We start from the raw sequence: 26,793 nt of genomic DNA on the forward strand, positions 1-26,793 counted from the left end.
CCAGAATCCAATCTGTAAGAGTGGCGGAGGAGGGCACACAGACTTTTGAAAACTCAGAGGCTGGGATTGTAGGACTACAGTGCTCTTTCTAATCATGGCGAGTTAGTTCTCTAATATATGTTTATAAATTCCTTTTCTGTTGGAAATAGAAAGGGCTCCTTTTGGTGCAACTCAGAGCTCTGGCTGTACAATTCTGTTAGCGTTGTCTCAGACATGTTGGGTTATCCTCCCATGCAGGGATCCCAGGTTCAGTATTCTTTCTCCTAGAAGTTCATCCATGGAAAATGTGGATAAACTGAGATGTATGAGTAACCACGGAGCAGAGTTTAAAAGGTGACATTGGAATCTTATTCACTTTAATTAAAATTAATTCTTCTTCACTCTTTCTACTCATCAAAGTCATTCGCTGTTGGTAAAGAAACAAAATGAGTGTTTTTAAAATTGCAGCATATTGTATGTGAATAATACAAAGACCCTGCCTGTTGGCTGGCAGTGGTGGTGCACGCCTATATTGACATCACTCAGGAAACAGAGGCAGGAAGATTGCTACAGACTTGAGGTCTTGTTACACACAGCAAGTTCTAGGCCAGCTGGGGCTCCATGGGAGATGCTGTTGCACATGTGTGTGTGTGTGTGTGTGCGTGTGTGTGTGTGTGTGTGTGTGTGTGTGTAGGGGGCTCTTGCCCTGTGCTTTAGAATAAGATTGTGTTTCTTTTTAGGGCAGTGGTTGGTTCTCAACCTTCCTAATGCTGTGGCCCTTTAACACAGTTCCTCATATTGCTATTTCATAATTAATTTTGCTACTGCTATGAATCATAATGTAAGTATCTGATATGAAGGATATCTTTTATGTGACCGCTGTGAAAGGCTCACCCAATCACCAAAGGGGTCGAGACCCTCAGGTCGAGAACCACTGCTCTAAATCCGAGTGTGCTTCAAGAGACCCACCCTGTCATTTGAGACCTTGTGAGGAAGGCTCTCAGACCATCACTGTGAATGACTGAGCCAGAACCTGCATTTCATCAAGGTGCCCATGTGATCTTTGTGTATACTGAAGGTCGAGCAGCCCTTTCCAAGGGGACAAGGTGGACTTCACAGAGGAAATGGCACCAAGTTGTTACTTGGGATTAACTAGCGAGAAAGACACTTCGGATCATGAAAATATCCAGAGCAGGGGTATGAAGATGGGGAAGCTCAGAACACCACAAGAGATCACGAAGTGGTTTTGGACCTTACATATAGGATGAGCGCCTAGGGAGTACATTAGGACTGGACTGTGAGTGGTCACCTGGGAGAGTTTCCTCGTTAACCCGGGGCTACTGAAGCTACAGGAAAGGGCAGGTGAGATGCCGTGTTCTCTAATCAAGTTCATTCCGTAAACAGCTAGGGACAGGAGACATATGGCAGTTGTTCCGACAAGAACAAAGTACTAACGGTATGAGGAAAAGGAAGCGTTGTGAGTTGCAGGGCAGGAAAAATAAACAGAACATGGGACTATTTATTTGGCCAGGGATGTAAGGGATGGAGAAGGTTGAAATTTTACATGAAGAGTGTTCCGGCAGGAAGAGAGAAATAATGGTTATCAGGATGAAACTTAACGTATCTGGGTTAATCTTGATAATTTTGATATCAGGATCTCATCCTGGGGATGTGCACTTGATAATGGGAGATTAAAGCAGTCCTGAAGAGAGAAGGGGAAATGTAGAAAAAGGCCAGGAGGTCACTCATACCTGGGAAATAAGTGAATTTTCCAAAGGTGGAGGCAGGCAGGCAAGAGTAGAGTGTCCAGAAAACCTTCACTCAGAAGTGAGAAAGAAAAGATAATGTGCCGGCCACATATCTTAGGAGCATACCACAGCCCCCATCCCTAGGCAGATTTGATAGGACAGGAGTACAGGCTAGAGAACAGAGATTAGAAAATGAAAGGGGGGGGGGAGGAGGAGGAAGAGGAGGAGGAGGAAGGCAGCTGTGAGCTCAGACAAACTCAAGGAGGCCACATGAATGGTTTGCTGAGACCATCATGGTCATGTCTGCAGTGGCTGCAGGAGGCAGGGCACATCAGGGCTGACATTATTACACTGTCGGTGGTCCTGAGTTCTTGTTTCATCTTCCTCTAGAAATTATTTCTGATTGTCCCATGCAACAGTCTTGGTGGGTGGCACACTAGTTGGAGTCTAGTACTGTAGCAAGAAGAGGAGGGGAGGGGAGGTGAGGGGAGAAGAAAGGGAAGGGGGAAGGGAAGGGAAGGGAAGGGAAGGGAAGGGAAGGGAAGGGAAGGGAAGGGAAGGGAAGGGAAGGGAAGGGAAGGGAAGGGAAGGGAAGGGAAGGGAAGGGAAGGGAAGGGAAGGGAAGGGAAGGGAAGGGAAAGGAAGGGAGAAGGGGAGACAAAGACAAGGGAGAAGGAAGAGAGAGGAGGAGAGAGAAGTCACAGCCTCCATCCGTAACCCCATGGATTCTACGACCTTCCCACTACTTCTTCAAACAGAGACAGATCAGGAAGTTGGCAAATATCCACTAAGGCAAGGAGGAAGAAAGGCAGCAAAGAAATCGGTACTGCAGTCTCATAGGAGAGGAGAAAGGCGTGGTCACATGATCACTGTATCAAACACAATTTGGATGCCCAGGAGGATGTAGCAAAGGGTGGTTCACTATTGGCAGTTAACGTCATGGGCCAGCGGTCAATCCAAGGGTGAGAAAGTAAAAGCCAGCCTTCAAGAAAACAGTAGAGGCTGAGTGAGGTCTGTACTTCAACTCCCCTTTTTTAAATGTGGAGGAAAGGACTGGGGGTGGTGGTTCCAGAAAGCTCCTGAAGGCCCCCAAGTCACGAGCTACTGCCAGTGTTCTTGTTTTCCCGCTAGCATTGAGACCTTCCTGCTGAAGACACCTCACATGTAGGTCACTGAAATAAGACAAGTCAAACTGTAACTGAGCTAGGAGCTTCCTCCCTACTACGCGGCCCTCTTACTGTTGGAAGCTGTTATACAGGCTGCAGGAGACACTCTGATTAACAGTCATGCTCAGCTGTGGTCTCTGTGTACCATAACGTTGACTATCCGAGCACCAGGAGCACTCTGGTGCAGTAGCAACATGGCTGTTATAGGGCGCAATCACTTTCCAATTGGCTCTGAGGCCCACTCCACAGGAAGAAACTCATCTCTGCTACTGTGAACCCCATCAAAGGCCAGTGGCTAGGGGAGTCACGTGACCTAGTATGGAATCCACTGCTATCCGTCTACTAAGTGGGAGTAATGTGCTTCTCAATTTTGCCTTCTAAATATTGTTTTGTGCCCACGTAGATTAGTACCGCTGTCTTCTGTGGTAAGACAGGCTTGTTTTCTAAGTGGGCAGCCATTATCGGGTGACTCATAGCTGGTCACGTGCTAAGAATTAATTTGACGGTTAAATGCTGAACCCTAAATGGGACATCTATATCAATGCCCGAAAGACTCAGGGAACATCGTAGAAGAGGGGGTGGGAAGGCTACAGGAACTGGATGAAGCAACGGAGCATTGTAGAGTGGGATCTTCCTGGAATGACGTGGTTTTGTGCTCTTGAACTCTCAGCATTTTCGAGTGTACACAACACGCATGAGATTGTGCGAGTGGATATTCTGTCAGGGGAGGAATGTGGACCATGAGGCTAGCCCTCCCTGAGGATAAAAATGCAGTTAGTGTTGCTGAGAGGAAAAGGCATTTTCCTCAGTGGTAGTGTACCACCCACTTTGCCTGTGTCATCACTACTGCCTGTTGGGGTTCATTCTCAGAGCCTGATTCTCTGGCCTTCCGGCAAGTTTCCAAACCTATGTATACCCAGAGGCCTGCCTCCTAGTTAGCAAGCTGACAATATTACCATCACAAAGAACTGATTGGAAATGGGGAGGGGCAGTGAGAATGGGGCCGGGCAAGAGACAAGAAATGGTCATGGGGGCCAAATATGATGACAACCTGGTAGATCCAAGGGAAGACCCACAAGAAAGGTTGGTGATGACAAATGGACATTTAGCTGTATTTCAGACCAGTGTGCAGGAGTCTACAAAGGCAACTGAAAGTTCAGGGTGAAAGAGTGAAATCTGATCCTAGCCAGTGCAGGAGGAGTGTCTAATTTAAAAAGAGGGATGGCTAGAGGGATGGCTGTACAGGAGAAGGGCATGGGGACAAGAAAATCCTGGAGGGGTTCCTTGATTTAGTTTAGCCGGTGTGAGATATTATCACAGGCTGATATTAGGCTGGAAGCTGCGGCGTGCACAGACATGAATAGGAACGGTCTCCTGACTTCTGTGAGTTGATGAGCCAGGGCCCATTAGATTAAATGACGGCTGATGTTCATTCGGCCTTAAATGTGTTAGCACTTTAATATTTTAAGCTGCAAATATCAATACAAACAAGTGAGAATTTAATAAGACCAAGCAAGATGCACATTGTTATGGGAGTTTGGGGGCAGAAAACAAATGCTTGTAGCTTCAGGGCTTCAAGGACAAGGGTGAGTCCTGAAGGACAAGGAGACAAGAAGACAGTGAATGCCACCCCCCTCTCTCTCTCTCTCACACACACACATACACACACACACACACTGGTGTTGTGGTTATTTTTGTTTTGATGTTGTTTTGTTTGAGACAGGGTTTCTCTGTGTAACCCTGGCTGTCTTGGAACTCACTCTATACACCAGGCTGGCCTCGAACTCAGAAATCCTCCTGCCTCTGTCTCCCAAATGCTGGGATTAAAGGCGTGCGCCACCACTGCCCGGGCACACTGGTGTTGTGGGTCGCCCTGGTGCTGTTTGTATGTTGATGCTAATTCTGCTTCCCCAAGAGGGGCTGCCTGGTTTGAGGAGTAAATCACATACTCAGGTGACTTCATGTGAACCTTCTCCCCATTCTAACTTGTAAAATAAAGGCTAGAGCCAGTGATTGGGCAGTGGAAGAGAGGTGGAGCTAAAAAGTTTGGGGGAGAGAAGGAGGGACGGGGAGAACAAGGAGAGGAAGACTGAAGAGGAGGAAGTGGAAGGAAAATGGAGCAGAAGCATATGACCTGGAGAAACCACAGGTTATGAGGGATCTCATAGCTGGGGAATAGAGTAGTGTTGTGGTAGATCTGCTCGATCTAGGTGTGCAGCTTGTATTCATATTAATTGAGCTGTGTATTCTTGCACGGGCTTATTTGGGTTGGAGATTTACCGCAACACACTGGGTGTTAGAATAGACATTTAAATGACTTGGAGATGTAGCTCATTGGTAGACGGTTTGTGTAGCATTCACAACACCCAGTGTTTAATCCTTGACATCAGAAATGGGATGGAGTGGGTTTTTACTCATCCCCTTTCTTTGAGTTTTCTCCATCTCTAAGATACAACTGTGGAGCCGGGCGTGGTGGCGCACTCCTTTGATCCCAGCACTTGGGAGGCAAAGGCAGGCGGATTTCTGAGTTCAAGACCAGCCTGGTCTTCAGAGTGAGTTCCAGGACAGTCAGGGCTACACAAAGAAACCCTGTCTTGAAAAAACAACAACAACAAAACAAAACAAAAAACAAAGACACAACTGTCACTCTACCATCTGAGTCTCAGAGTTGAGTTCCATGTTCATATTCCCTGCCACTTCAAGTATAGACACAGGGGTGTGGATTAGGTTTGTCAGCTAAGCATACTTTCCTGGGTCCAGCAGTGGCTGTCACTACACCAGCTCTGTGGTATGATTTCTGCCTGTGTCATATCGACTACCTGCCGAGATTCATTCTCAGAGCCTGACTGTCTACCCTTCCAATCCCGCAATCCTGCAAGCCTTCGGAAACCCTTTAAATAAATTGCTTTGCATTTTAAGTTCGTTAGCTTTTCTTATGTTTGCATACAAACATCCTGACTCAGGAAGCGCACATTCCAGCTTCAAGGAAGAACTAGGCAAATATTAGCCATGGTTATGTCAGTAAAACAGAAACACAGCCTTCCCCCCTGAGCATGCTAGGTAAGAAGGGATTTGGTATAGGTGGTATACCAGATTGTCACTGTCTCTGGAAAGTACAGAGGAACAAAGGTCAGGGGAGCCTCTGATGGAATTTAAGAAACAAAAGATGTGTGAACTGCAGAAACCACTGTTAGGAAATTGTCGTTTTGGATCCAGGAGGAAATAATATGTGGGCTCAGCCAAGATCGTCCTAGTGTTGGTAGCTCCATCATTGGCAGCATGAAAGTATCTGAGTCAGATCAGATCTACCCACCCACCTCCTCATCTCACACTCTCTAGACCATGGCCTGGCTCCTATTCCACAGAGAAAGTAAGTATCAGCAATGAGGAGTTTTCCTGTCTTCCCTTCTCCTGGGGTCAGATCCACACATGTGTCTGCAGCTGCCTTTCCAACTTAAAGCTTTTCTCTCTGTAGTGGAGGAGGCAGCCTCTTCCTGCTTGTGGCCTAACTTCCATGTTTGTTCCTAATCCCGTGTGATTTCCTTACCATCTCTCTTGCCTAATTACTTCAAAGCATTTCCCTTTCTGCCCTCTCCACTCTCTGACTGACAGTGTTTAATTCTTACACATTACAGAAATGTTTTTTAATGGTGATAAGGATAGTAAGGAGGACCCTTCATTCACCCTATTCAGACGCTCTCTGTTCTCAATTTAGTAGCTACCTTAATATCTAAAATAATACTCTATGCTCATTCTGCATCCCCAGCAGTTTCACACTGGCAGACACTGCATCTCATTCTGCATCCCCAGCAGTTTCACACCGGCAGACACTGCATCCTGCTCATCCTGTGAGATGGTCAGCCTGAGCTCAAGTTCCACTAGAGTTACTTCCGTAGCTATGTGACCTAGAGCACTCACACCCTGTATCTAGATTGGGAATAGTCATAGCATCTAAGGGTTGTATGAGAAGTCCTAGCACAGTGTCTGCAGGCAGTAGGTATGGATCGGCGTAACCTGTCATCATCTAAGCCCCAAACCTCTAACAGCTGCTGCCTTTCTTCGAGGATTAAGCCTGCCCCACCAAGGCTTCCGCTGACTTCCTCGTTGATACAGCTGATGAAGATTGTTTTTATTTTTAAAACAATAATTTATTTAATCTCCCTAAGGTATTTCAAGCTGCCTACCCCTGCCCCTTAAACCCAGTATTCAAAGTGCGACACACAAGATGATCCACTTGGTTGTAAGAAAAACTCACAGCTCCTATTGACTGAGGAGAGATGGATCCTTATGTATCACTCAGAAGGAGAGACAAGGCTGAGATGGCAGAAGGGGGCTTGCGGCCAAGCTGACAACAAAGCCTGAGTTCCATCCCCAGGCCCCACGCTGTGGAAGAAGAAAGCTCTGATTTCTCCAAGTTGTTCTCTGACCTCCACATGTGTGCCGTGAACACACATTAATTAGTAAATTAGTTAATTAAATTTGTTTTTAAAAAAAACCCAAGAAGGAAAAACAGAGCACAGGCCTATAATTCGTAATTAAAGCGATAGGGTCAGGAGTTCAAAGCCTGTCTGAGCTATGTGGCAAGTTTGAGACCAACCAAGGCTATGTGATACTTTGTCTCAAAAAAGGAAGAGAAGGCTAAGAGAGAAAACCTTCTTTTATCTTTGTTTAAGTTTACAAATTTATTTGACCTTATAAGCAGTGACAGTATGATCATTGTGACTAAGCTCTTGCATGTACGGCCTCTGATAGCATCATTATAATAATGAAATGGAGAAATATGCACCTTAGGAGGGGAAAATACACTTTGTCTGTGTCTAAATTTTTAGTAAACTGGTTTGTTAATAATTACTATGTGGGTTGAATACATATATATATATATATGAAAATATATATGCATATAATCCATAATTTAAAATACATGTAATATATTGATTTGGTACAAATTTAGACAGGTTTGGAGATGTCTAATTTAAGCCGTGCCCTTGCAAGTAATGGTCTCTCGTGGTCTTCTTCCCATACTCTGGCTTTTTCTCTGTGGCTACCTTCAGGCCTCCTCTTTATTTCCTCTTTCTCTGTTAATATTCCCCCAACTTATTCATGGTTTGGAAATTTATGTAATAACTTTATTTCTTCTTCATGAATAGTGCTTCCTTAGTTCTGAAAGGACTGGTGATTTTTTTTTTAATTTTCAGATTATAACATATTTACATCATTTCCCCCTTCCTTGTCCTCCCTCCAAATATTCTTACATGCCCCTCCTTGTTCTTTCAAATTAATGGCCTCTTTCTAGTTGTTGTCACATGCCCTACTTGGGCTTTCTCCTATCCACCTTGGCATGTCTACCATTGTCCTTGTTCAGCTCCTCTTTAGGTAGTCATGTTAGCGGGACTGTATGGACAAAGCTTCTGACATTACTAGGAGACACAATCTCACAGCCAACTGTCCTCTGGGCCTTATAATCTTTCCTCCCACTCTTAGACAATGTACCCTTAGCCTTAGGGTCAAGAGTTGTCTGGTAAATGTATCCACTGGTACTCGGGTCTACACCTCTTTATTTTGATTGGTTCTGGTTTCCTGTAATGGTCTCTGCCTGTAGCCAAGGAAAGTTTTCTTGGTGAAGGATTACATGTATCTGTGGGTATAGGGGCAAATATTTAGAATGTAGTTAGGGATTGTGCTAGTTTAGGAAAGTGGTGGTTGTAGGTTCTCCTTCAAGGTCCATGACTTCATTAGCTCTGGATAGTTAGCTAGGTTTCCAATACCAGGCATGCTTTCTTTCTTGTTGAACAGGTCCTACGTCCAGTTAGAGAGTTACTGGTTACCACCACGATATGTGTGCCACTATTGCATGCTTAGAGTTATGGTGCCTTTCTAGTTGTTGGTACGGCTCATAAGTGTCGTACCTGAGTAGGACTTTTGATGTCTTTCCTCCCTTGAAAGCTTGCAGTGTTTTCTGCTAACATGAAAGCTAGTTCTCAGGGGAAAAGAGTTTAGGTCAGTTCCAGCTCGGGGGCCTCTGGGATGAAACACACGGTGTCTTCAATAACAGGGGCAACCTCCAGGAGGCAGCTAAGTGATAATTCTTATCTATATGATGGGTACCTTACACTCATCTGTTATGAAAAAGAACTGATCTGCCTTTACGCCCCCCCCCCACCCTCCTGAACTCTTTGTCACAGCAAATGGCTACAGTATTTGCCAGTTTCTCACTTAGAAGCCTAGAATTATCTGTCAGCTTCCTGTGTTAAGATACTTTTCCTACAGCTGTAGAATGTCACCTACTCTCCCTTTCCACTGTTGCCATTCTAACTTGGGTGCTGGCTGAAACAGGTAATATGTAATGTTAAAAGCCAACAGCTGAATCTACCATGTAACATCTAAATGAAAAAATAATTTGCATCATTGGTTTATCATGCTAGAGTTACCAAGATAATCAAAATGGCCCCAAACAAAGACATCTGCTGTTAGGAAGAGTGTGCCAGACCTCAACACAATATTGTTTTAAGCCTATAATTACCTGGGATGCTGAATTGATTTTTTTTTTTAATCTTATAATTTGGTGTCTAGTGACTTAAGTATCTCACTGTTAGAGAAAATCCCATTACTGTTTGGCAAACGATTCCAGACTGGATTGATTAGCCATGAAATGACTGCAAGCACTCTGTGCAGTTTAAATATGCACTTAATAGTTTAAATATGAGATGACAATGACGGCTTTCCAAATAGTGCTGAAATTCTAATGAGCAATTCACCAGCATCTATCAGTGCGATCCTTACGTAGTGACATTTCACAACCATTTTCTCCCGTTCCGTTTGTATCTTAACTATATTTTAACTCTTCATGGTGACACCTCTTGGGGACAATAGACTATCACTATACTATCATTATAGTTAAAACTACAATGACTTTCAAAAGATCCCTGACTCCTCTCCCGATGCTTGTCATTTGAATGGAGACAATTCTTTTAGGTGGAGGTGACAGCAAATTGGGGCAACAGTTACGAGAAGTGGAGAAACCAAAAGTGTTGTCTGTATTCTGTGTGGAAACAATGTGCCATTTGCAGTCTCAAAGCAGTATTTTAAATAGGAAAACTATACGCATTGGAAACAAACCCATGAGCTTAGCTTCAATAGAGAAAATACAGACATGCATACCAATATGCATGTGTATATAACCCCCAAACGTATAAAAGCTCCAGAAATTTGTCCATCTTGCTGAAAGCAATAGGAAACTGAGCCACACACTTTAACAAGACCCCCACAGTTTCCATTAACTCACACGGGAGGTCTGGCCACCCACGGGGCAGGAACCTATTACAGCTGTTTACAAGGTGGCAAAGAGACACCTTTATTTATTGTTATGTTCTGTTTCAATTTTTTGAATTTTTAAGTACGTACCTTTCATGCTGCAAACAGCACAAAGGAACCTGGTAAGTGATTTATAGATTAAATATTTTTTTCCATAAGAATAACAAAACACTTCAAATTTAATAACTACATAATTCATAGAGAGATATCACAAAACACCATTAGTACTGTAAGATAGCCAAACAACAAATGAAGTCACAAAACTTACAGGTATCTTAGAAGAAATCAAGGTCAGAAGTGTCCGTTTTCTCTCTGCTGCTGTGGTAAATGCCACAACCAAAAGCAACTTGGGGAAGAAAGGGTTTATTTCAGCTCATAGGACACAGTCATAACCCAGGGAAGGCAGGGCAGGAACGTGGAGGCAGGAACTGAACTAGAAACCATGGAAGAATTCTGCTTACTAACTGGCTCACTCCCAGGCTCATGTTCACTTACCCCTCTTATACAGTCCAGGCACGCATGCCCATGGACATCACTACTCACAGTGGGCGGGGCCTTCATATGTCAATCGTCAGTCAAGTCAATACCCTACAGACATACCCAAAGGCTGATGGAAGACAACTCTTCAGAGAAGGGCCTGTCAAATTAACAACAAAACTAGCAAGGGACAGATACCCATAAAGACTCTGCCTGCGTTCCCTGTGGTGATGTCATAGAACACAGTGGTCCGAGCGAACACCCAGAAGGAAAAGGAAAGCCGGGCATCCACCAGTGGAACAGGGGAAGGCTTTTACTTTTACTCTTAGATTAGTGTCCAGCATTGACAGACAGTGCTCCCTCCTTGCACTAAGAGTAACTGTGAGCTGGAACGATGGCTCAGCTGGTGACGGTGCTTAATGCAAGACCGGAGTTCAATCCCTGGGTCCCACACGGTGGAAGAAGAGTGAATCCCTCAAGATGTCCTCTGCTCTCCACATACCCTCCTACCCCACACTAAATAAGTAAAGATGCGATGGAAAATTAGTGGTTATGCCAGACACCAGAGAATAAAAATATAAGTCTTTGTGACATCTTCCACAGGAATTTATGTACAAAAGAAACCCTATAACGCAGTTAGAATTCTAGCTGGTGGGATGAAGGTTGGCTTCATTTGCACTTCAAGGTAAGTCGGATGTCCCAAAGACAAGGCCAGGAATGAGATGTCCTTATTCCAGCGAGAACCATTGTTTACACAGGTTAAGGCAAACCCTCCAAACCTTAGCATCTTCATCCAACTGTCTTACAGGAGAAACAGGAAGCTTGGCGGTGTCTTTTCCTTACAGAAGAGAGTAATTAATTTCTGGAATGTTTCTCCAAGCTATCATATCTTCATTAGCGCTGCTTCCACTGATGTTCAGACTTGCGTTATTTCCCTAGACCTTTATAAGAGTCCTGATTGATCTCTCCATCAAACCTCCAATCAAATTGCTACTACTCTCAAACTAATATTATTGCTATATGGCTCTCATTAAGGCACTGTCTCCACTCAAAAATCTCTAATGAGACTCAAGCAATTACCAAATCAGGCACACATCCCCCAGCTAAGCATTCAGCCCAATGAAAAAGGTGGCCAGAGGTTTTTTGGGTTTTGTTTTTTTTATTTATTTTTTTTTAAGGCAATACCATGTTCACGAATTCATGAAGGGAAGATCAGTCTGCTTCAAATGCAATTTCCTTCCAAATTAGCCCTTACATTAAACACAGTTTCGATGAAGGCAAACTGTTTTTTTATTAAACTTGACATGCAAATTTCCAAGTTCATAAACAGGAACAAGAAGACAAGAATATTGAAGATAATTATGGATGGGCAAAATAAATCAGGTATAATATCTTATCTTACCAGAAATTGAGATGACTTATTCTAAAGATAGAATGTGGTCCTGGGGAGATGACTCTGTAAGCAAAAGGGTGTTTGTTTGGATCCACGGCACCTACACAATAAAGCCAGGCATGGCTGATCACAATGTTAACTCCAGCCCTAGGGAGGGGCAGAGACAGGAGAATCTCTGGGGTTTGCTGGCTGTCTCGCCGGTCTGAAGTTCGGTGAAAGACCCTGACTCAAAAGAATAAAACAGATAGGGATAAAGAAAGACACCGAACATCCTTTTCTGACCTCTGTGTGTATACGAGTGTGAGTGGATGCCTGTATGTGCAAATGTAGTATACATGCATGCGTGCGCGCACACACACACACATACACTAAATTTTAAAAGAAGCTGAAAGTCATGCTTATACAGTAAGCTCAAAGGCATCCTGGGACCCACGAGACCCTTTCTAAAAAGAAAAATAAAAAAAGAAAGAAAGAAAAGAAAAGAAAAATCAATTTGAAAAATAAAGACCTAATGCATAAAAATGTTTTGTTACTAAATGAACCTATAGAGAGAGTGTCCATATATGGTCCCATAAATTTATGGGTAAGCTCAAACAGCCTGGGCAGCACCACGAGACAATAAGGAAAGAATGAATTTGGTATACTTGACTAAGATATAAACATTGTTTCTATTTCTCACCACAGAGTCAAATCTACAGTAGGCCCTGCCGTCTAGGGAAATGAAAATCTAAATGTATGAAGGGATGAGCAAAACAAGGACGATCAGGTCACAAAGTTGGAAACACAGGCAATAAACAGGGATGGTCAGCCAACTGCTGGCCTCCACATAGGATGATAGAAACTGGGAGCATAACTTGGTATGATCTTAAGATGATTGGCAGCCTCCTTCATGTTTGTCATGAAAATATCCAAGCATCTAGTCATTTCTCACCTACTTGCGTATCCCAGAAAAATAAAATAAAATTTACACGCGCTCCCAAAGAGTCATAGAGTCACCAGTTTCCTTGTAGATTATTCAAATAGCGACTTATCTCCACTGTCTTACATGACGTGGGCATCCTCTCCTCCCCATCCTTTGGGAGTGAAGGCAATAAGGTGTACCAGTGGTGGGGAACGTGCCCTGGCACATAAGCATTTCCATTAAGAGGGAAGCTTCCAGGCAACCTGTACCTGACTTTAGATTATTTCTGTGCCACTGCTCAGTCACCTAGTGTGAGCAACTGGGTCTCCCTAACCCTCAGTCTCCTTCCCTGGGCCATATTACTGAGATCCCACTATTTGAGAGCAGGAGCAGCTGTGGTAATTAAGATATAATATGGCCACAGACATCACTTTAGATTGCTTACTTTATGGTAGATAATTTATAGCTTGCAATAATTGTATGAAATACATGTTATTATCTATTCTTTTACAAATGAAAAAAAATGATCCAAATTAAGTATCTTGCCTACCAGTGTATCTACCCAGTTGTAGAGTGGGCTCAAATCCACATTCATCTAACTTCAAAACCTACACTAGAAATAAGAACCAACCTAGCAAGGATGAATGCTCCCAATGCCTACTTGTGGTCTCTAAGTAACATTTTCTGCTAAACAGAGAAATGGCTGATCGCAAGTCTGGGACAGGAAATGCACAGACAGTGGTTGAAACGTTGTCATCCAGGTCACAGAGAAGCCACCGGAGGCTCCCGTGGCAGTGTCGACTCTGAATGAGCATGGGACGGGGCAGCAGCATCCACTGCGGCAAGAGCAAAGGGTCCGCAACACCCTTAAGTAATAAATAAAGTGTTAAACCCCATTGTTCATCTTTCGGGGATGCTGTGGGACCACCTCATTATTAGCAAAATACATAAATAAAGGGAAATAACTAAGTAATTTGATCTATAACCTTGTAGATAAAAGTTTCCCAAAGAGAGGAAGTTTCTCCTTAAGGAAGCATCCAGGAAATGAATGAAAAGTAATGGAATGTCTATACTTCCCATTAGGTCGTTTATCAGGGCTGATAATATCATCCAGTGAGGGGGAATGATGTCTATTTCCTGATAGGATGGCACAAAACATATGAAATAGTGTTGCTAGAAATAAATTGAATTTAAACCTCATAAGCCCAACCCTAATTTAAAAGAAATAGGAAGGTTAATGGAACGCGCTAAACACCACAACAGCAGGCGACCAAGATCCAACCTGCAAAACCCTTCCAGAGCTGGCTTCTTTTTCCACACAGTGAGAAGGATGATAATGAAATCTTAAAATGTATAAAAACAAGGTCCTTAAAGATTAAGAGACACTTAGATGTGGCAACTAGATTTAATTTGTAGAAATTTTATTTAGATTCTGGTTTAAACCAATTGTGAAAACTAAACAAGGCCTTTCTAAGATAATTGGAGATGTGCAAACATTGAACAGGCATTTAACAGAATTAATGTTTTATTTATGAAGTGTGAGTACTCGAGAGTGTGTGTGAGTGTGTGTAAGTATGTGTGCCTGTGTATGAGTATGCATGTGAGCGTATGTGTGTGTGTGTGTGTGAGTGTATATGTGTGTGGAGAGTATGTGTGTGTGAGAGTTTCTCTGTGTATATGTGTGTATATGAATGTGTGTGAGTGTATGTGTATTTGAGTATGTTTGTATGTATGTATATATGTGTAAGTGTGTGTGTGTGTGATGTGCTGGTGACAGAGCTTCTGACTTGATATGTAAGTACTCTACCACTGAACTGCACTCAGGCCCAGGACCCTTCACCTTTTGTCAATGCATTCTGACATATTTACAGATGAAACACCTTTGCCTCTGAGATTGGCTTCAGACTGACCTGTCGGGAGCAGAGTGCATCAGACAGTAGAGATGACACAAAGTCAGCCTGTGTTTGTAACTGTTCTGGGAGCAGTGAATTCATATCACCATTTTCTCTCGCTTTTCTTTAGTTCTTAAAAATATACAGTAAAAAGCTAAAAATAAAAGGAATTTTAAAACCTGCTTGACCTGTGGCTAGAGAGGTCACAGACCCTAGAGCAGAGTCACTGATGTTCTGCTTAGTGACATGCTGTCAAACTGTCTTCTACATATTTGTTCATGCTCATAGATTTGTGCTGCCCTTAGCCCTAGCCAGAAAAGCTTCTTGCAGTGGGGTGGTGGTGAAGGCAGAAACTCATGCTGGGTCAAAGTGCTGAAAAGAAGTGACTGTTGGATGCTGGTCCCACGTGGGGCATCCACATGGCTTCCCACCCCAAGGCTTAGTGAATATCTCAGAAGAAGGGATGGATAGAAAGTAGGCACCAGAGGACACTAAGGAATGTCAAGAGATGCTGTCTCTGGAAGTCACAAGCCATTGTACATGGGAACTCACACAGCAGTGGCCACCTGCACAAGAGTGGGCTTCTCATCAATCCATCAGGATGGGAAGGGCTCATGTGGTCCCTCACCACCTGGGAAGCTAAAGGCAGTTCATTCTTGCTATGGGTAGGAGCCAGTGTGTGTGTGAGAGAGAGAGAGAGAGAGAGAGAGAGAGAGAGAGAAAGAGAGAGAGTGTGTGTGTGCATGTGTGTGTGTGTGTGTGTCTGTGTGTCTGTGTGTTATACTCATGAGGGTAGTAACAAGTAGCCCAGAACCAATGGTAAACATGATAAATACAGTGATGTCATAATATATTTCATGGTGCTAAAATGTCTTAGTAGAACCCTTACATAAAAATGTCTCAAAAACAAAAATCAAGAACTCAGTATTATTAAAGTTCTCCTGACCTAGGAGGTTAAATGGTCTGAACCTCCCCTCCCCTCCCCTCCCCTCCTCTCCCCTTTCTTCTTCTCCCCTGCCTCTTGTGATAAGGTTGGAAAAATATTTTTAAGCACGATCATTTTCCCTAAAGAACACAGACTCCTGGGATTTGACTATTTATCCTCTTAACTGTTGTTTTCTTGAGATGGATTTTGACGATGAGTTAGTTAGTTAGGAGGAAAGTGAAAGTGCTCCCAATTACATATGTAAAAATCAAACACATCACCCTACTTCCTAGCTCCTTGCCAAAACAGAGAACATGTGTCTGTCAAAATCAAAAGTTAATACTTCACCTCTTTTCTCCTATTCAGGAAATTATCTGTTCCTCTGAAATTGTTTTTATTATTATCATTCGTGGCTTGCACATATGCAAAAATGCTTCTTAGAAACTGCTCACTATTTGTGAGATATTGCTCTATCTAGAACACATTACTGATACTTGAAACCCATGCCTATAGGCTCCGGTGTTCTGGGACCTGTCCCTCGTGTCCTGTGTTCTGTTAGGCTCTGGTGTTCTGGGACCCATCCCTCATGCCCTTTGTTCTGGGACCTGTCCCTCGTGTCCTGTGTTCTGTTAGGCTCCGGTGTTCTGGGACCCATCCCTCATGGCCTGTGTTCTGTTAGGCGGTTGGCTTGAAGCTGTAGCCAGCATTGTTTGGCATCTCCCTAACTCCAGGAGTACATATCTAACCTCAGATGCTTCTTGTATTTGCATGGGTTACTGAACTCTCTAGGCCTCTGTTTCTTTGTCTAAATAGCAAAGGGGCAACAGATCCCAAGACCTATTGATCTCTATACTTCTCCAATCTTTGGTGTCTCTGCATGTTAAGCTAAGGAAGGTGTGAGTCTGTGCTCTTAACGAAGGGATTCTTTGTTGGAGAATTCTACAGTTTAAAACTTATTGAAGGAAGTTTTATTTCTTATTTTTGCACATGTGTGTGTTTGAAGTATACCCTTATACTGGCCATTTCTGGTCTACCTACACCTTGATCATAATCCTCAAGAGTTTAGTTATGACCCAGAATAAAGGCAGATCATTATGATGGTGCCGTGGGAATTGTTTAAAATGTATTTTTAAACCAAGCCCTTATCCAACCCCCCTGGGTCCTGCTTACCGCACCTGAGACCCTCTGTGGACAGTTCAGATGCAGTCCACACTGGCTCCTTTATTACACAAGGACTTGTGCAGTTGGATATGCTTCATGTGGAGTTCTTCTAATCTTCCTCTTCTTCCTCCTCCCCCCCTCCTCCTCCTTCTTCCTCGTGACATCTCAACTTTAGATACTGTCTCAAGGACCTACTCATTCCTGCATTGAATCAGTATAATGAAGGTCCAGTAGAGCTTTTTAAAAAACCCATCCTAAGTGCCTAAAAAGCATCAATTGGAAGAAGCTACTGAGATCTGTGGGGAAAGAGGGCTAGGACTCATGGCTACCCTGTGGGAGCTGGAGCCTAGGAGATAGGACCACACACTAGGAGTTAAAGGCCTGGTGCTAGTCACTTGTTGAATCACAGAGTGCAGATCCCAGATAAGAGCTGGAGCCACAGAGGAATTCTAGCCCCTGAGAGAGATGTTTTCCCACAGAAGAGGGGGGAAGAAAAATACCCTCGAGTCTTCTGCTCAGGCCTCACCTCTTCTGAGGAATCCCCCACTGGATTAACATAACCAGTAGGCAATGGGTAAGAGAGTCTGAAATTTTCAGGGTAGTCCCTTGGGATTCAAACACAGAAGGGCAGGGAATGACTCAGGGAAACAATCAGCACAAAAATAGAGGGAAAAAAATCCAAGTAACCTCTAAGCATAGGAAATTATGTTCAATCTCATCAGTAATTAAGGAAACACAATATTAACACAGGCAAGTTTAAATGTTGATGACTGTGCTTAGCAATGGGAATGCTTATCCACAACAATGAGAGAGCAAGTTGAAGAATACACTGGCCACGTCTGACAGTGGTGATGCTGGGTCTGACAGCAGTGATGCTGAGCACATCCTAGGCTCTGGGAGCTCTGAGTCTAGAAACACACCCTCAGAAAACTGCAGCAACAAGAACCAAGAGACAGCTACATATTACTGTGGACAGAAAATCCAGCTGGGGACTACTCAGCTGTCCACCAACAGGACAGTGGATGGCATGTATTCTTATAACAGAACACCAAAATGAATGAACTACAAAGAGACACCACGAAGGTCACAGGCATAATTCTGCGAGAAAGAAAGAAAGAAAGAGAGAGAGAGAGAGAGAGAGGGAGGGAGGGAGGGAGGGAGGGAGGGAGGGAGGGAGGGAGGGAGAGAGAGAGAGAGAGAGAGAGAGAGAGAGAGAGAGAGAGAGAGAGAGAACCATTAAAAGAACTTACCTCAAAATGATGATATTTACAGAATTTTTTAAAATTTGCAAAATTCAGCGACAGACAGGTAGATCAATGGAATAGAATTGAAGACCCAGAAATGAAGCCACACACCTATGGTCACTTGATCTTTGAAAAGGGAGCAAAAACCATCCAGTGGAAAAAAGACAGCATTTTCAACAAATGGTGCTGGCACAACTGGCGGTTATCATGTAGAAGAATGCGAATCGATCCATTCCTATCTCCTTGTACTAAGGGCAAATCTAAGTGGATCAAGGAACTCCACATAAACCAGAGACACTGAAATTTATAGAGGAGAAAGTGAGGAAAAGCCTCGAAGATATGGGAACAGGGCAAAAATTCCTAAACAGAACAGCAATGGCTTGTGCGGTAAGATCAAGAATCGACAAATAGGACCTCATAAAATTGCAAAGCTTCTGTAAGGCAAAAGATACTGTGAATAAGACAAAAAGGCCACCAACAGAGTGGAAAAGGATTTTTACCAATCCTAAATCTGATAGGGGGCTAATAGCCAATATATACAGAGAGCTCAAGAAGCTTGACTCCAGAAAAATCAAATAACCCCATTAAAAAATAGGGCTCAGAGCTAAACAAAGAATTCTCAACTGAGGAATACTGAAGGGCTGAGAAGCACCTGAAAAAATGTTCAACATCCTTAATCATCAGGGAAATGCAGATCAAAGCAACCCTGAGATTTCCACCTCACACCAGTCAGAATGGCTAAGATCAAAAATTCAGGTGACAGCAGATGCTGGCGAGGATGTGAAGAAAGAGGAACACTCCTCCATTGTTGGTGGGAATGCAAGCTGGTACAACCACTCTGGAAATCAGTCTGGAGGTTCCTCAGAAAATTGGGCATAGTACTACCGGAGGATCCAGCAATACCTCTCCTGGGCATATACCCAGAAAATGTTCCAACTAGTAATAAGGACACATGCTCCACTATGTTCATAGCAGCCTTATTTATAATAGCCAGAAGCTGGAAAGAACCCAGATGCCTCTCAACAGAGGAATGGATACAGAAAATGTGGTACATTTACACAATGGAGTACTACTCAGCTATTAAAAAGAATGAATTTATGAAATTCTTAGGCAAATGGATGTATCTGGAGGATATCATCCTGAGTGAGGTAACCCAGTCACAAAAGAAGTCACTTGATATGCACTCACTGATAAGTGGATATTAGCCCAGAAACCTAGAATACCCAAGTTGCAAAACACAAGAAAATCAAGAAGGAAGACCAACATGTGGACACTTCATTCCTTCTTAAAATAGGGAACAAAATACCCATGGAAGGAGTTACAGAGACAAAGTTTGGAGCTAAGACGAAAAGATGGACCATCCAGAGACTGCCCCACCCGGGAAACCATCCCATAATCATCCCATAATCAGCCACTAAATGCAGACACTATTGCATACACCAGCAAGATTTTGCTGAAAGGACCCTGATATAGCTGTCTCGTATGAGGCTATGCCAGTGCCTGGCAAATACAGAAGTGGATGCTCACAGTCATCTATAAGATGGAACACATGGCCCCCAATGGAGAAGCTAGAGAAAATACCCAGGGAGCTAAAGGGGTCTGCAACTTTATAGGTGGAACAACAATGTGAACTAACCAGTACCCCCAGAGCTCGTGTCTCTAGCTGCATATGTAGCAGAAGATGGCCTACTTGACCATCATTGGGAAGAGAGGCCCCTTGGTCTAGCAAACTTTATATGTCTCAGTACAGGGGAATGCCAGGGCCAAGAGGTGGGAGTGGGTGGGTAGGGGAGCAGGGTGGGGGGAGGGTATAGGGGACTTTCAGGATAGCATTTGAAATGTAAATGAAGAAAATATCTAATAGAAAAATTTTGCAAAATTATATGTACTCTTTACAGACTGAGTTATACATCCATGGCAAGACTATAAAAAAAACAAAAAACAAAAAACAAGCCACTGGAGAAGATAAGACGGCTCAGAAGATAAAGGTACTTGCTGCCAAGCCTGATAATCTGAATTTAAGTCCTGAAAGACACAGGTGGAAGGAAAGAACTGACTCTGTGACTGCTGCACTAACACTCACACACACACACACACACACACACACACATACGTGCTTACAAAATCAAATAAAAGTTATGAAAGAAAAACCAACTACCAGGAAAGGAATAATCAACTGGGGTCTAAGGTTGGTGGTTGAGCGCACACTGGGCATATATAAGGCCTTGAGTTTAATTCCCAACACTGAAAAGAGATTCACAAAAGACGGATACAAAATTCAGAGGAGTGATTACCTCTGTACAGGAGGAAAGGTGGACATGGTCAGAAGAAACCCACAGTACATAGACTTTTCATTTTTAGGTACAGAATATTTTATCAGGAAAAGCAAGATTTTCAAAGGCCCAAGGGTTCACTTCTCCTCCTCCCTAATTGTTACTGGCAACTTACTTTATTGTACTTAATTAAATGTTATCTCTCACACTCATTCAAGGTTTTCCCCGAGATTGCCACTGATATCTTCACTGTGGTTATTAACCTTGGCCCGGGTATCAATCCTTCCTGTTATATTAGTTTCCACATCTACGAAAAGAGGGTGGCAGGAAGGCCTACTCCATAGGGCGATTACCAAATTAGACTGACTATGAGAAATGCTTAGCCCGGTGGGTGGGTAGCCAGGGGTCAGCAGATACCATGCCATTCTCACTGTTTTCTCACCATCGCTTTAGCTGGTAGTGTCCTTTCTCCTCACTGCTTTTTCAGACTTGACACAGCCACCCGAGGACATCCAGTCCAGGTCTGAAGACCCTTCATGTTGCCCAAATTCATTTTTCCTTCTTCCAAATATAATAAACTCCTGTGGCCTGAACCATTTTATGAGACATCTGCTATCATTCATTCATTCACTCATTCATCCAGGAAACTATGCCAGGCACTCCAAACTTAGAAGTCAATAATAGTCACAGTCACTTCCCCATAGTGCTTGTGTTCTGGAGGTCAGAGGAGGAGAAGGAGGAGGAGGCGGAAGAGAGAAGTGGGGTGGAGAGAAAAAGAGTGAGAAAGGAAGAGGGAGGGAAGAGGAGAGGGAAGGAAGACGGAAGGGAGAGAGAGGGAGGGAAGGGGAGGGGGAAAGAAGGAAGGAGAAAGGTAGGGAGAGAGGGAAGAGAGAGGGGAGAAAGGAAGAGGAAAGGAAGGAGGGAGGGAGAGAGGGAGGGAAGAAGGGAGGGAGAGAGGGAGGGAGAGAGGGAGGGAGAGAGGGAAGGTGGGAAGAGGGAAGGAAGGAGGGAGGGAGGACGAGGCAGAAGAAAGTGAGGAGGCAGACTATAATTATCTAATCCAGAAGTGCCAGGGTCTGTCAGGGTGTCTAGGAAACCTGTGGCAACGGAAGGTCATCTAGCCCAATCAGTCCAGAAAAATAGATTTCTTAGAGAAGATGACAGTGACGGAGAAGGCCTGAAAGATATAGCTCCTTCTAATGTCACCACTGACAATATTTGTTGACGTTTTGTAACCTCAGCAGCATATCTGTGCACATGGACCCAAAGGGATAAATAGCATCGGGGGCACCGAGTGTTAACTGCTGAGGGAACTGAACATACACTGTTATGCAGATATTTGAAGGGCATACTCCGAGTGCCTTTAATAGATAGGTTTAAATAAAATGTGAATTCTGATTAAAGAGTTAAGAAAAGGATGGAGTCAGGCATGGTGGTGCACTCCTTTAATCCCAGCACTCGGGAGGCAGAGGCAGGCGGATTTCTGAGTTTGAGGCCAGCCTGGTCTACAGAGTGAGTTCTAGGACAGCCAGAGAAACCCTGTCTCGAAAGAAAGAAAGAAAGAAAGAAAGAAAGAAAGAAAGAAAGAAAGAAAGAAAGAAAGAAGAAGGAAGGAAGGAAGGAAGGAAGGAAGGAAGGAAGGAAGGAAGGAAGGAAAGAAAGAAAGAAAGAAAGAAAGAAAGAAAGAAAGAAAGAAAGAAAGAAAGAAAGAGAGAAAAAAAGAAGGGAAGAGAAAAAAAGAAGGGAAGGGAAGGGAAGGGAAAAGAAAAGAAAAGAAGAGAAAAGAAAAGAAAAGAAAAGAAAAGAAAAGAAAAGAAAAGAAAAGAAAAGAAAAGAAAAGAAAAGAATGGAAATAAGGCAGGGCGTGTGGGGTGTCCTAGCCCTGCTGTGGAGCCACACACTTACTCTTCTAGCATTAAGGTGGGAGGTTTGGGAGTTCAAGGCCAGGCTGACACGCATAACAAGGTTTTGTATTTTTGAAAAGAAAGAAGAAGCGCTTTCTTTTTCTTTTACTATAAAAAATTTCATACAATGGATTTTGATCATTTTTTCCCTCTCCAGGTTCCTCTCAGCTCCTCCTCACCTTCTGTACTCCCCAACCTTTATGTCCTTTCTTTCTCTCTCTCCCCCTTTCAAACAAAACAAAATAAGAAACAAGAAACAACAATAAAAACGGAAACGAAAAAAAGCACAAAGCAAACAAAAAACTAAAAATCAAAATCAGCAAAAGCTCAATAAAACAAAACACACACACACACACACACACACAAGCCCAAACAAAGCAAACTGAAAGAAAAAGTCCACAGAAGTGCCACTGAGTTCATGCCTGCTGGCCAAGAACTCCTGGGCAAGGTGCCTGCCCTGGAGTATGGTTGATAAGCCCAGTTACACTCAGTTGGAAAAGGCTGGCTTCTCCTTTGCTTCAAGCAGTGCTTTGAATGTGAGTTTGGGAGAGACTGGACCAGACAAGGCCAGTTCAGTCAAGTTGATGAAAATAATAAAAAGGTGGTACTGGTGTTAAAAGAGCAAGGGTCACAGGGCAGAGGGACTTACTTTATCTTAGATGGAGCTTCCTTTGGGGGTCATTGTCTTCTTTGAAACTCTCCTGAAAGCCTCAACCCCCTCCCCTAAAGTTAAAAAGTATTTTTGTAAAGACAGCCACCGTCTTCAAGGAGCTTCAAGTCAGGTGGGCTCCAAAGCAAGGGCTTGCAGCTGCAGAAGCAGCAGGTGCTGGGCTAAAGCTTTCTGCTGTCTGGATCTTAAGGTCATGAAACTGCTTCCTCCCCCTCCCTCCTCTCTCTCTCTCTCTCTCTCTCTCTCTCTCTCTCTCTCTCTCTCTCTCTCTCTCTCTCTCTCTCTCTCTCTCTCTCTCTCCCCTACTATCAGTCACACTGGACCTCCAAGCTCACTTTGCATTCTTTGCCTCTATTTTACTTCCCCATCCCAAACCCCGGCCATCTCTCCAGTTCCAGTTGAGCAGTTACCTTTCTGGATGCTCTGTCTGATCCTCCTGTGCACTTTGCCCAAGTTATTGTGTAGGCTTCAACTCTTCCATAAGGCCAGAAAGCAATCGAGGTGTGCCTCTTTACTATGATAAGTGCTCTGCGTAGCCACTAAACACAAAGGCCAAAGCATGGGAGGAGAAGTATGGTACCAGGATGAGTTTGGAACCACCTGGGCAGTTGGAACTTGGAAAGTAGACCTAGACAAATCCCGAGGATAATAGCCACCTTTGGGGAACAGGGATGAGAGCTATCTCAACTACCCTATACTCAATAAATATTTCAAAAAAATTTTCACTTCTAGGCAAGTTAGTTAGTTTGGAACTTGTCCTATTTGTGGTAGCGTTGTCCAAGGGACAGAATAAATGGGCTTGAATTCAGATTCTGGGTGCAGACTTCCACATTTCAAATGGATTGTTACTACTAGATTATTAATGGGGGAAAAAAAACTCTGCAAAGGTCCAATAGTTAAATCTCCTTAAAAGTAGTACAATCGCTGGAATAACTGTCACTTTTAATAAGGTTTGACAATTTCAGGTCAATCCCTAACGTTCTTTTACTCCACCTTTACTCATACTTCCAAAATGACTATGATGTTGTTAAGCACAACTGAGGTCACCACAGATCCAAGTGTGCACTCCCCCCACCCCACCCCATGCTCCATAGTGACCTTGGTTGTGTGCACATTTCCAACCAGCCAAGGTCCGAAGCCCTAGCTCACCGCCTTGTCTCTCTACAAGGAAGGACAAATGCTACACTGACAGAGCCGCGCTTCCCCAAATTTGCTTAAGAAGAGAGGTAGTGGACTCCCATACCCTGTGGTTTTCCTGTGCACTTCTCCCGCCTTCTGGAGGTCCCGAGCCTTCGCAGACGTCTGCCGAGGGGGGGGGGGAACTCCTGCAAGCCTCCGTTGGGCCCGGGACCCGAAGCGGAGCTCTGATTGGCCGAGAGCGGCGGAGGCGGGGTCTGCGCGCCCCAGAGGTTGCCCCAGAGGCGTGGTGAGGCCGGCGGGGCTCACCCCTGGAGCTGGTGCGGGCAGGAGAGGCTTGGGACTGGAGATGCGGACGCGCCGGGTGACCCCGGGCCTGGCGGCGGGGCTACTCCTGCTGTTGCTGCGGTCCTTCGGGCTTGTGGAGCCTTCTGAGCGCTCAGGTAACCGGGCGACCTCGACGCTGCTGCTCTGAGCATTTGCCTCCTTCGGGTCGGGTCGCGATCGCTTTGCTTTCTGTGTCTCTGGAGCAGACAAGCAGGGAGGTCTGGCCTAGGAGAGCATTGGGCAAGGCCATGTGGTGCCATGTGGGACCCTCTGCCTAGAAGAGGCCCACAGCTCTTTCCCAGAGACTTTTCTGCCCCTTGGTCCTCCACTGTCCCCTGAAATCATGCTTTCCTGGGGTTCACCACCTCCTTTTACATCCCTGTCGCCCCTTGATCGTCTTGGAACCTCCGGGACAATGATGAGCCTTCACCCAACACCGCAAGGACTCCCAGCCATCACGACTTTACTGTGCCCACTTAACGCAAGGAAAAGGAAATCAGGTTCAACCATTGTCCCCAGAAGTCAGCCCGGAAGGAGTATTAGGATGCCCTTCCCAGTCCCCATGAGCAGAGGCTCATCTAATCTGGTTATTATTTCCAAATGCTCCCCAACTCAGCTGGCCCCTAACAGAAGTGCAGGTCACTTCCTGTCAGTGGGGAAAGGATGCCTTCTGTAAAGCTCACCGTAGTGCCAGCAGCACCATCCCACTTAGCAGTTAGAGTTTTGCTTTTACTTTCTCTTTTTGCTTCAACAAAAGATGTGCCAAGGACCTTTTTTATTTAACTGAACTATATAAATGGCAGCCTACAGGCTGCAAACCTTCACCGGCTACTTCTGCTATCTCACCTGCGTGAAGAAGGAAAAGGTGGTCAAGATGTGTTTTAGGAAGTTCTGAGTATGCCTCTGGCTTTCTCTGGAGCTACGCTTAGTTACTTTCTGATGTAGATGGTGTCCAGAATTATGGAAAGAGTGCCCTGCAAGAGTAGGTGTCATCAACCTACCCTTTAATGAGTCCTGTCTTGACTGACTTTTCTCGATGGTCCTTTGACCTTCCGCACTGGAACAACCAAAGGAAATAATATAATAGAATCTTTTAGTGATATGAGAGCTCAATTCTGTCTGTTGCATAATCCGAGGAGAAAAATCTACCTGCAGCAGTCTACAGCAGAGAGCATGCTACCTTCCCTCGCTTCTCTCTTGGTTTCTACCTACATCTGGGAGTCCTGTTCTGCTTCCTTCACACATTTTAAGATTCCCTTAATATCCAAATGTCCCTGTTGGGTTTTTTGTTTGTCATCAACCTGACACGAGCTACTGTCATCTGGTAGAGGAACCTTGATTGGGAAAATTCTTCCATCAGATTGACCTATAGACAAGTCTGGAGAGGGCCCAGCAGACTGTGGGCGAGGCCTCCCAGGGACAGGTGGGCCTGGATGGTCTAAGAAAGCAGACTGGCCAAGCCGTGGGAAGCAAGGCAATCCTCTATGGCCTCTATTTCCGTTCCTGCCTTGAGTTTCTGCCCTAACTTCTTGATGACAGAGTCTGCTGTGAAACTGTAAATTGAAACAAACCCTCTCCTCCTCAAGCGGCTTTTGGTTGTGGTGTTTATCACAACAATGGGAACTCTGACTGAAGCACCACAGTCTCCAGACCCCATCCTGTCTCAGGAACCCAAAGCAGAGAATGTTAGGCTTAAGTTTGTTCCCATAACAAATGTTCCCCACAGGCATTTCCATCCCTTCTTCTGCACTTCTTTTTTTTTTAATTTAATTATTTTTATTTATATGAGCACACTGTAGCTGTCTTCAGACACACACACACACATCAGAAGAGTGCATCAGATTCCATTATAGATGGTTGTGAGCCACCGTGTGGTTGCTGGGAATTGAACTCAGGACCTCTGGAAGAGCAATCAGTGCTCTTAACCGCTGAGCCACCTCTCCAGCCCCTCTACTGCACTTCTAACAGCTGTCCTGGGTGGCTTTCTCTCATCCTCAGGCCAGGCTTGTAGCCTCATACTGGGGTGAACACAAGGAGAGGTTTGAGAGTTTTATTCTGTGTGTCTCTCTGTCTGTGTGTGTGTGTGTGTGTGTGTGTGTGTGTGTGTGTGTGTGTGTGTGTGTGTAAGCCAGAGAAGGGGACCCATCTCCTCCTCCATCACTCTCCACTTTATACTCTTGAGACAGGGTCTCTCACTGAATCCCAAATTCACCATTTTGTCTAGGCTGGCTGCCATGGAGCTTCTGGGATCTATCTACCTGTCGCTGCCTCACAAGTGTGGGGTT

At 44.3% G+C, this 26,793-nt stretch overlaps 1 protein-coding gene and 1 long non-coding RNA gene across 3 annotated transcripts in view; one reads left to right on the plus strand and one right to left on the minus strand.

The window, feature by feature from the left end:
• LOC115032789 (uncharacterized) overlaps positions 1 to 24,396 on the minus strand; it is a 28,976-nt gene extending 4,580 nt beyond the window's left edge. The window contains exons 1-2 of the long non-coding RNA XR_003838422.2: positions 24,288 to 24,396; positions 23,455 to 23,583 (exon numbers count right to left, since the gene is read on the minus strand). This is a non-coding gene — a long non-coding RNA (uncharacterized LOC115032789). The remainder of the gene's footprint in view (positions 1 to 23,454; positions 23,584 to 24,287) is intronic.
• A 62-nt stretch (positions 24,397 to 24,458) lies between these two features.
• The window catches only part of Ly75 (lymphocyte antigen 75), a 127,844-nt gene continuing 125,509 nt past the window's right edge, over positions 24,459 to 26,793 (plus strand). The window contains exon 1 of one of the 2 annotated variants that reach the window (XM_085834883.1): positions 24,459 to 24,624. In XM_085834883.1, the coding sequence (XP_085691009.1) occupies positions 24,531 to 24,624 (94 nt within the window). In that variant the 5' untranslated portion in view covers positions 24,459 to 24,530. The remainder of the gene's footprint in view (positions 24,625 to 26,793) is intronic. The other variant, XM_085834884.1, reaches the window with a different exon arrangement.

This window comes from Mus caroli, unplaced genomic scaffold (genome assembly GCF_978045245.1).
Source record: "Mus caroli unplaced genomic scaffold, Mus_caroli_1 scaffold_2, whole genome shotgun sequence".
NCBI classification, from domain to species: domain Eukaryota; kingdom Metazoa; phylum Chordata; class Mammalia; order Rodentia; family Muridae; genus Mus; species Mus caroli.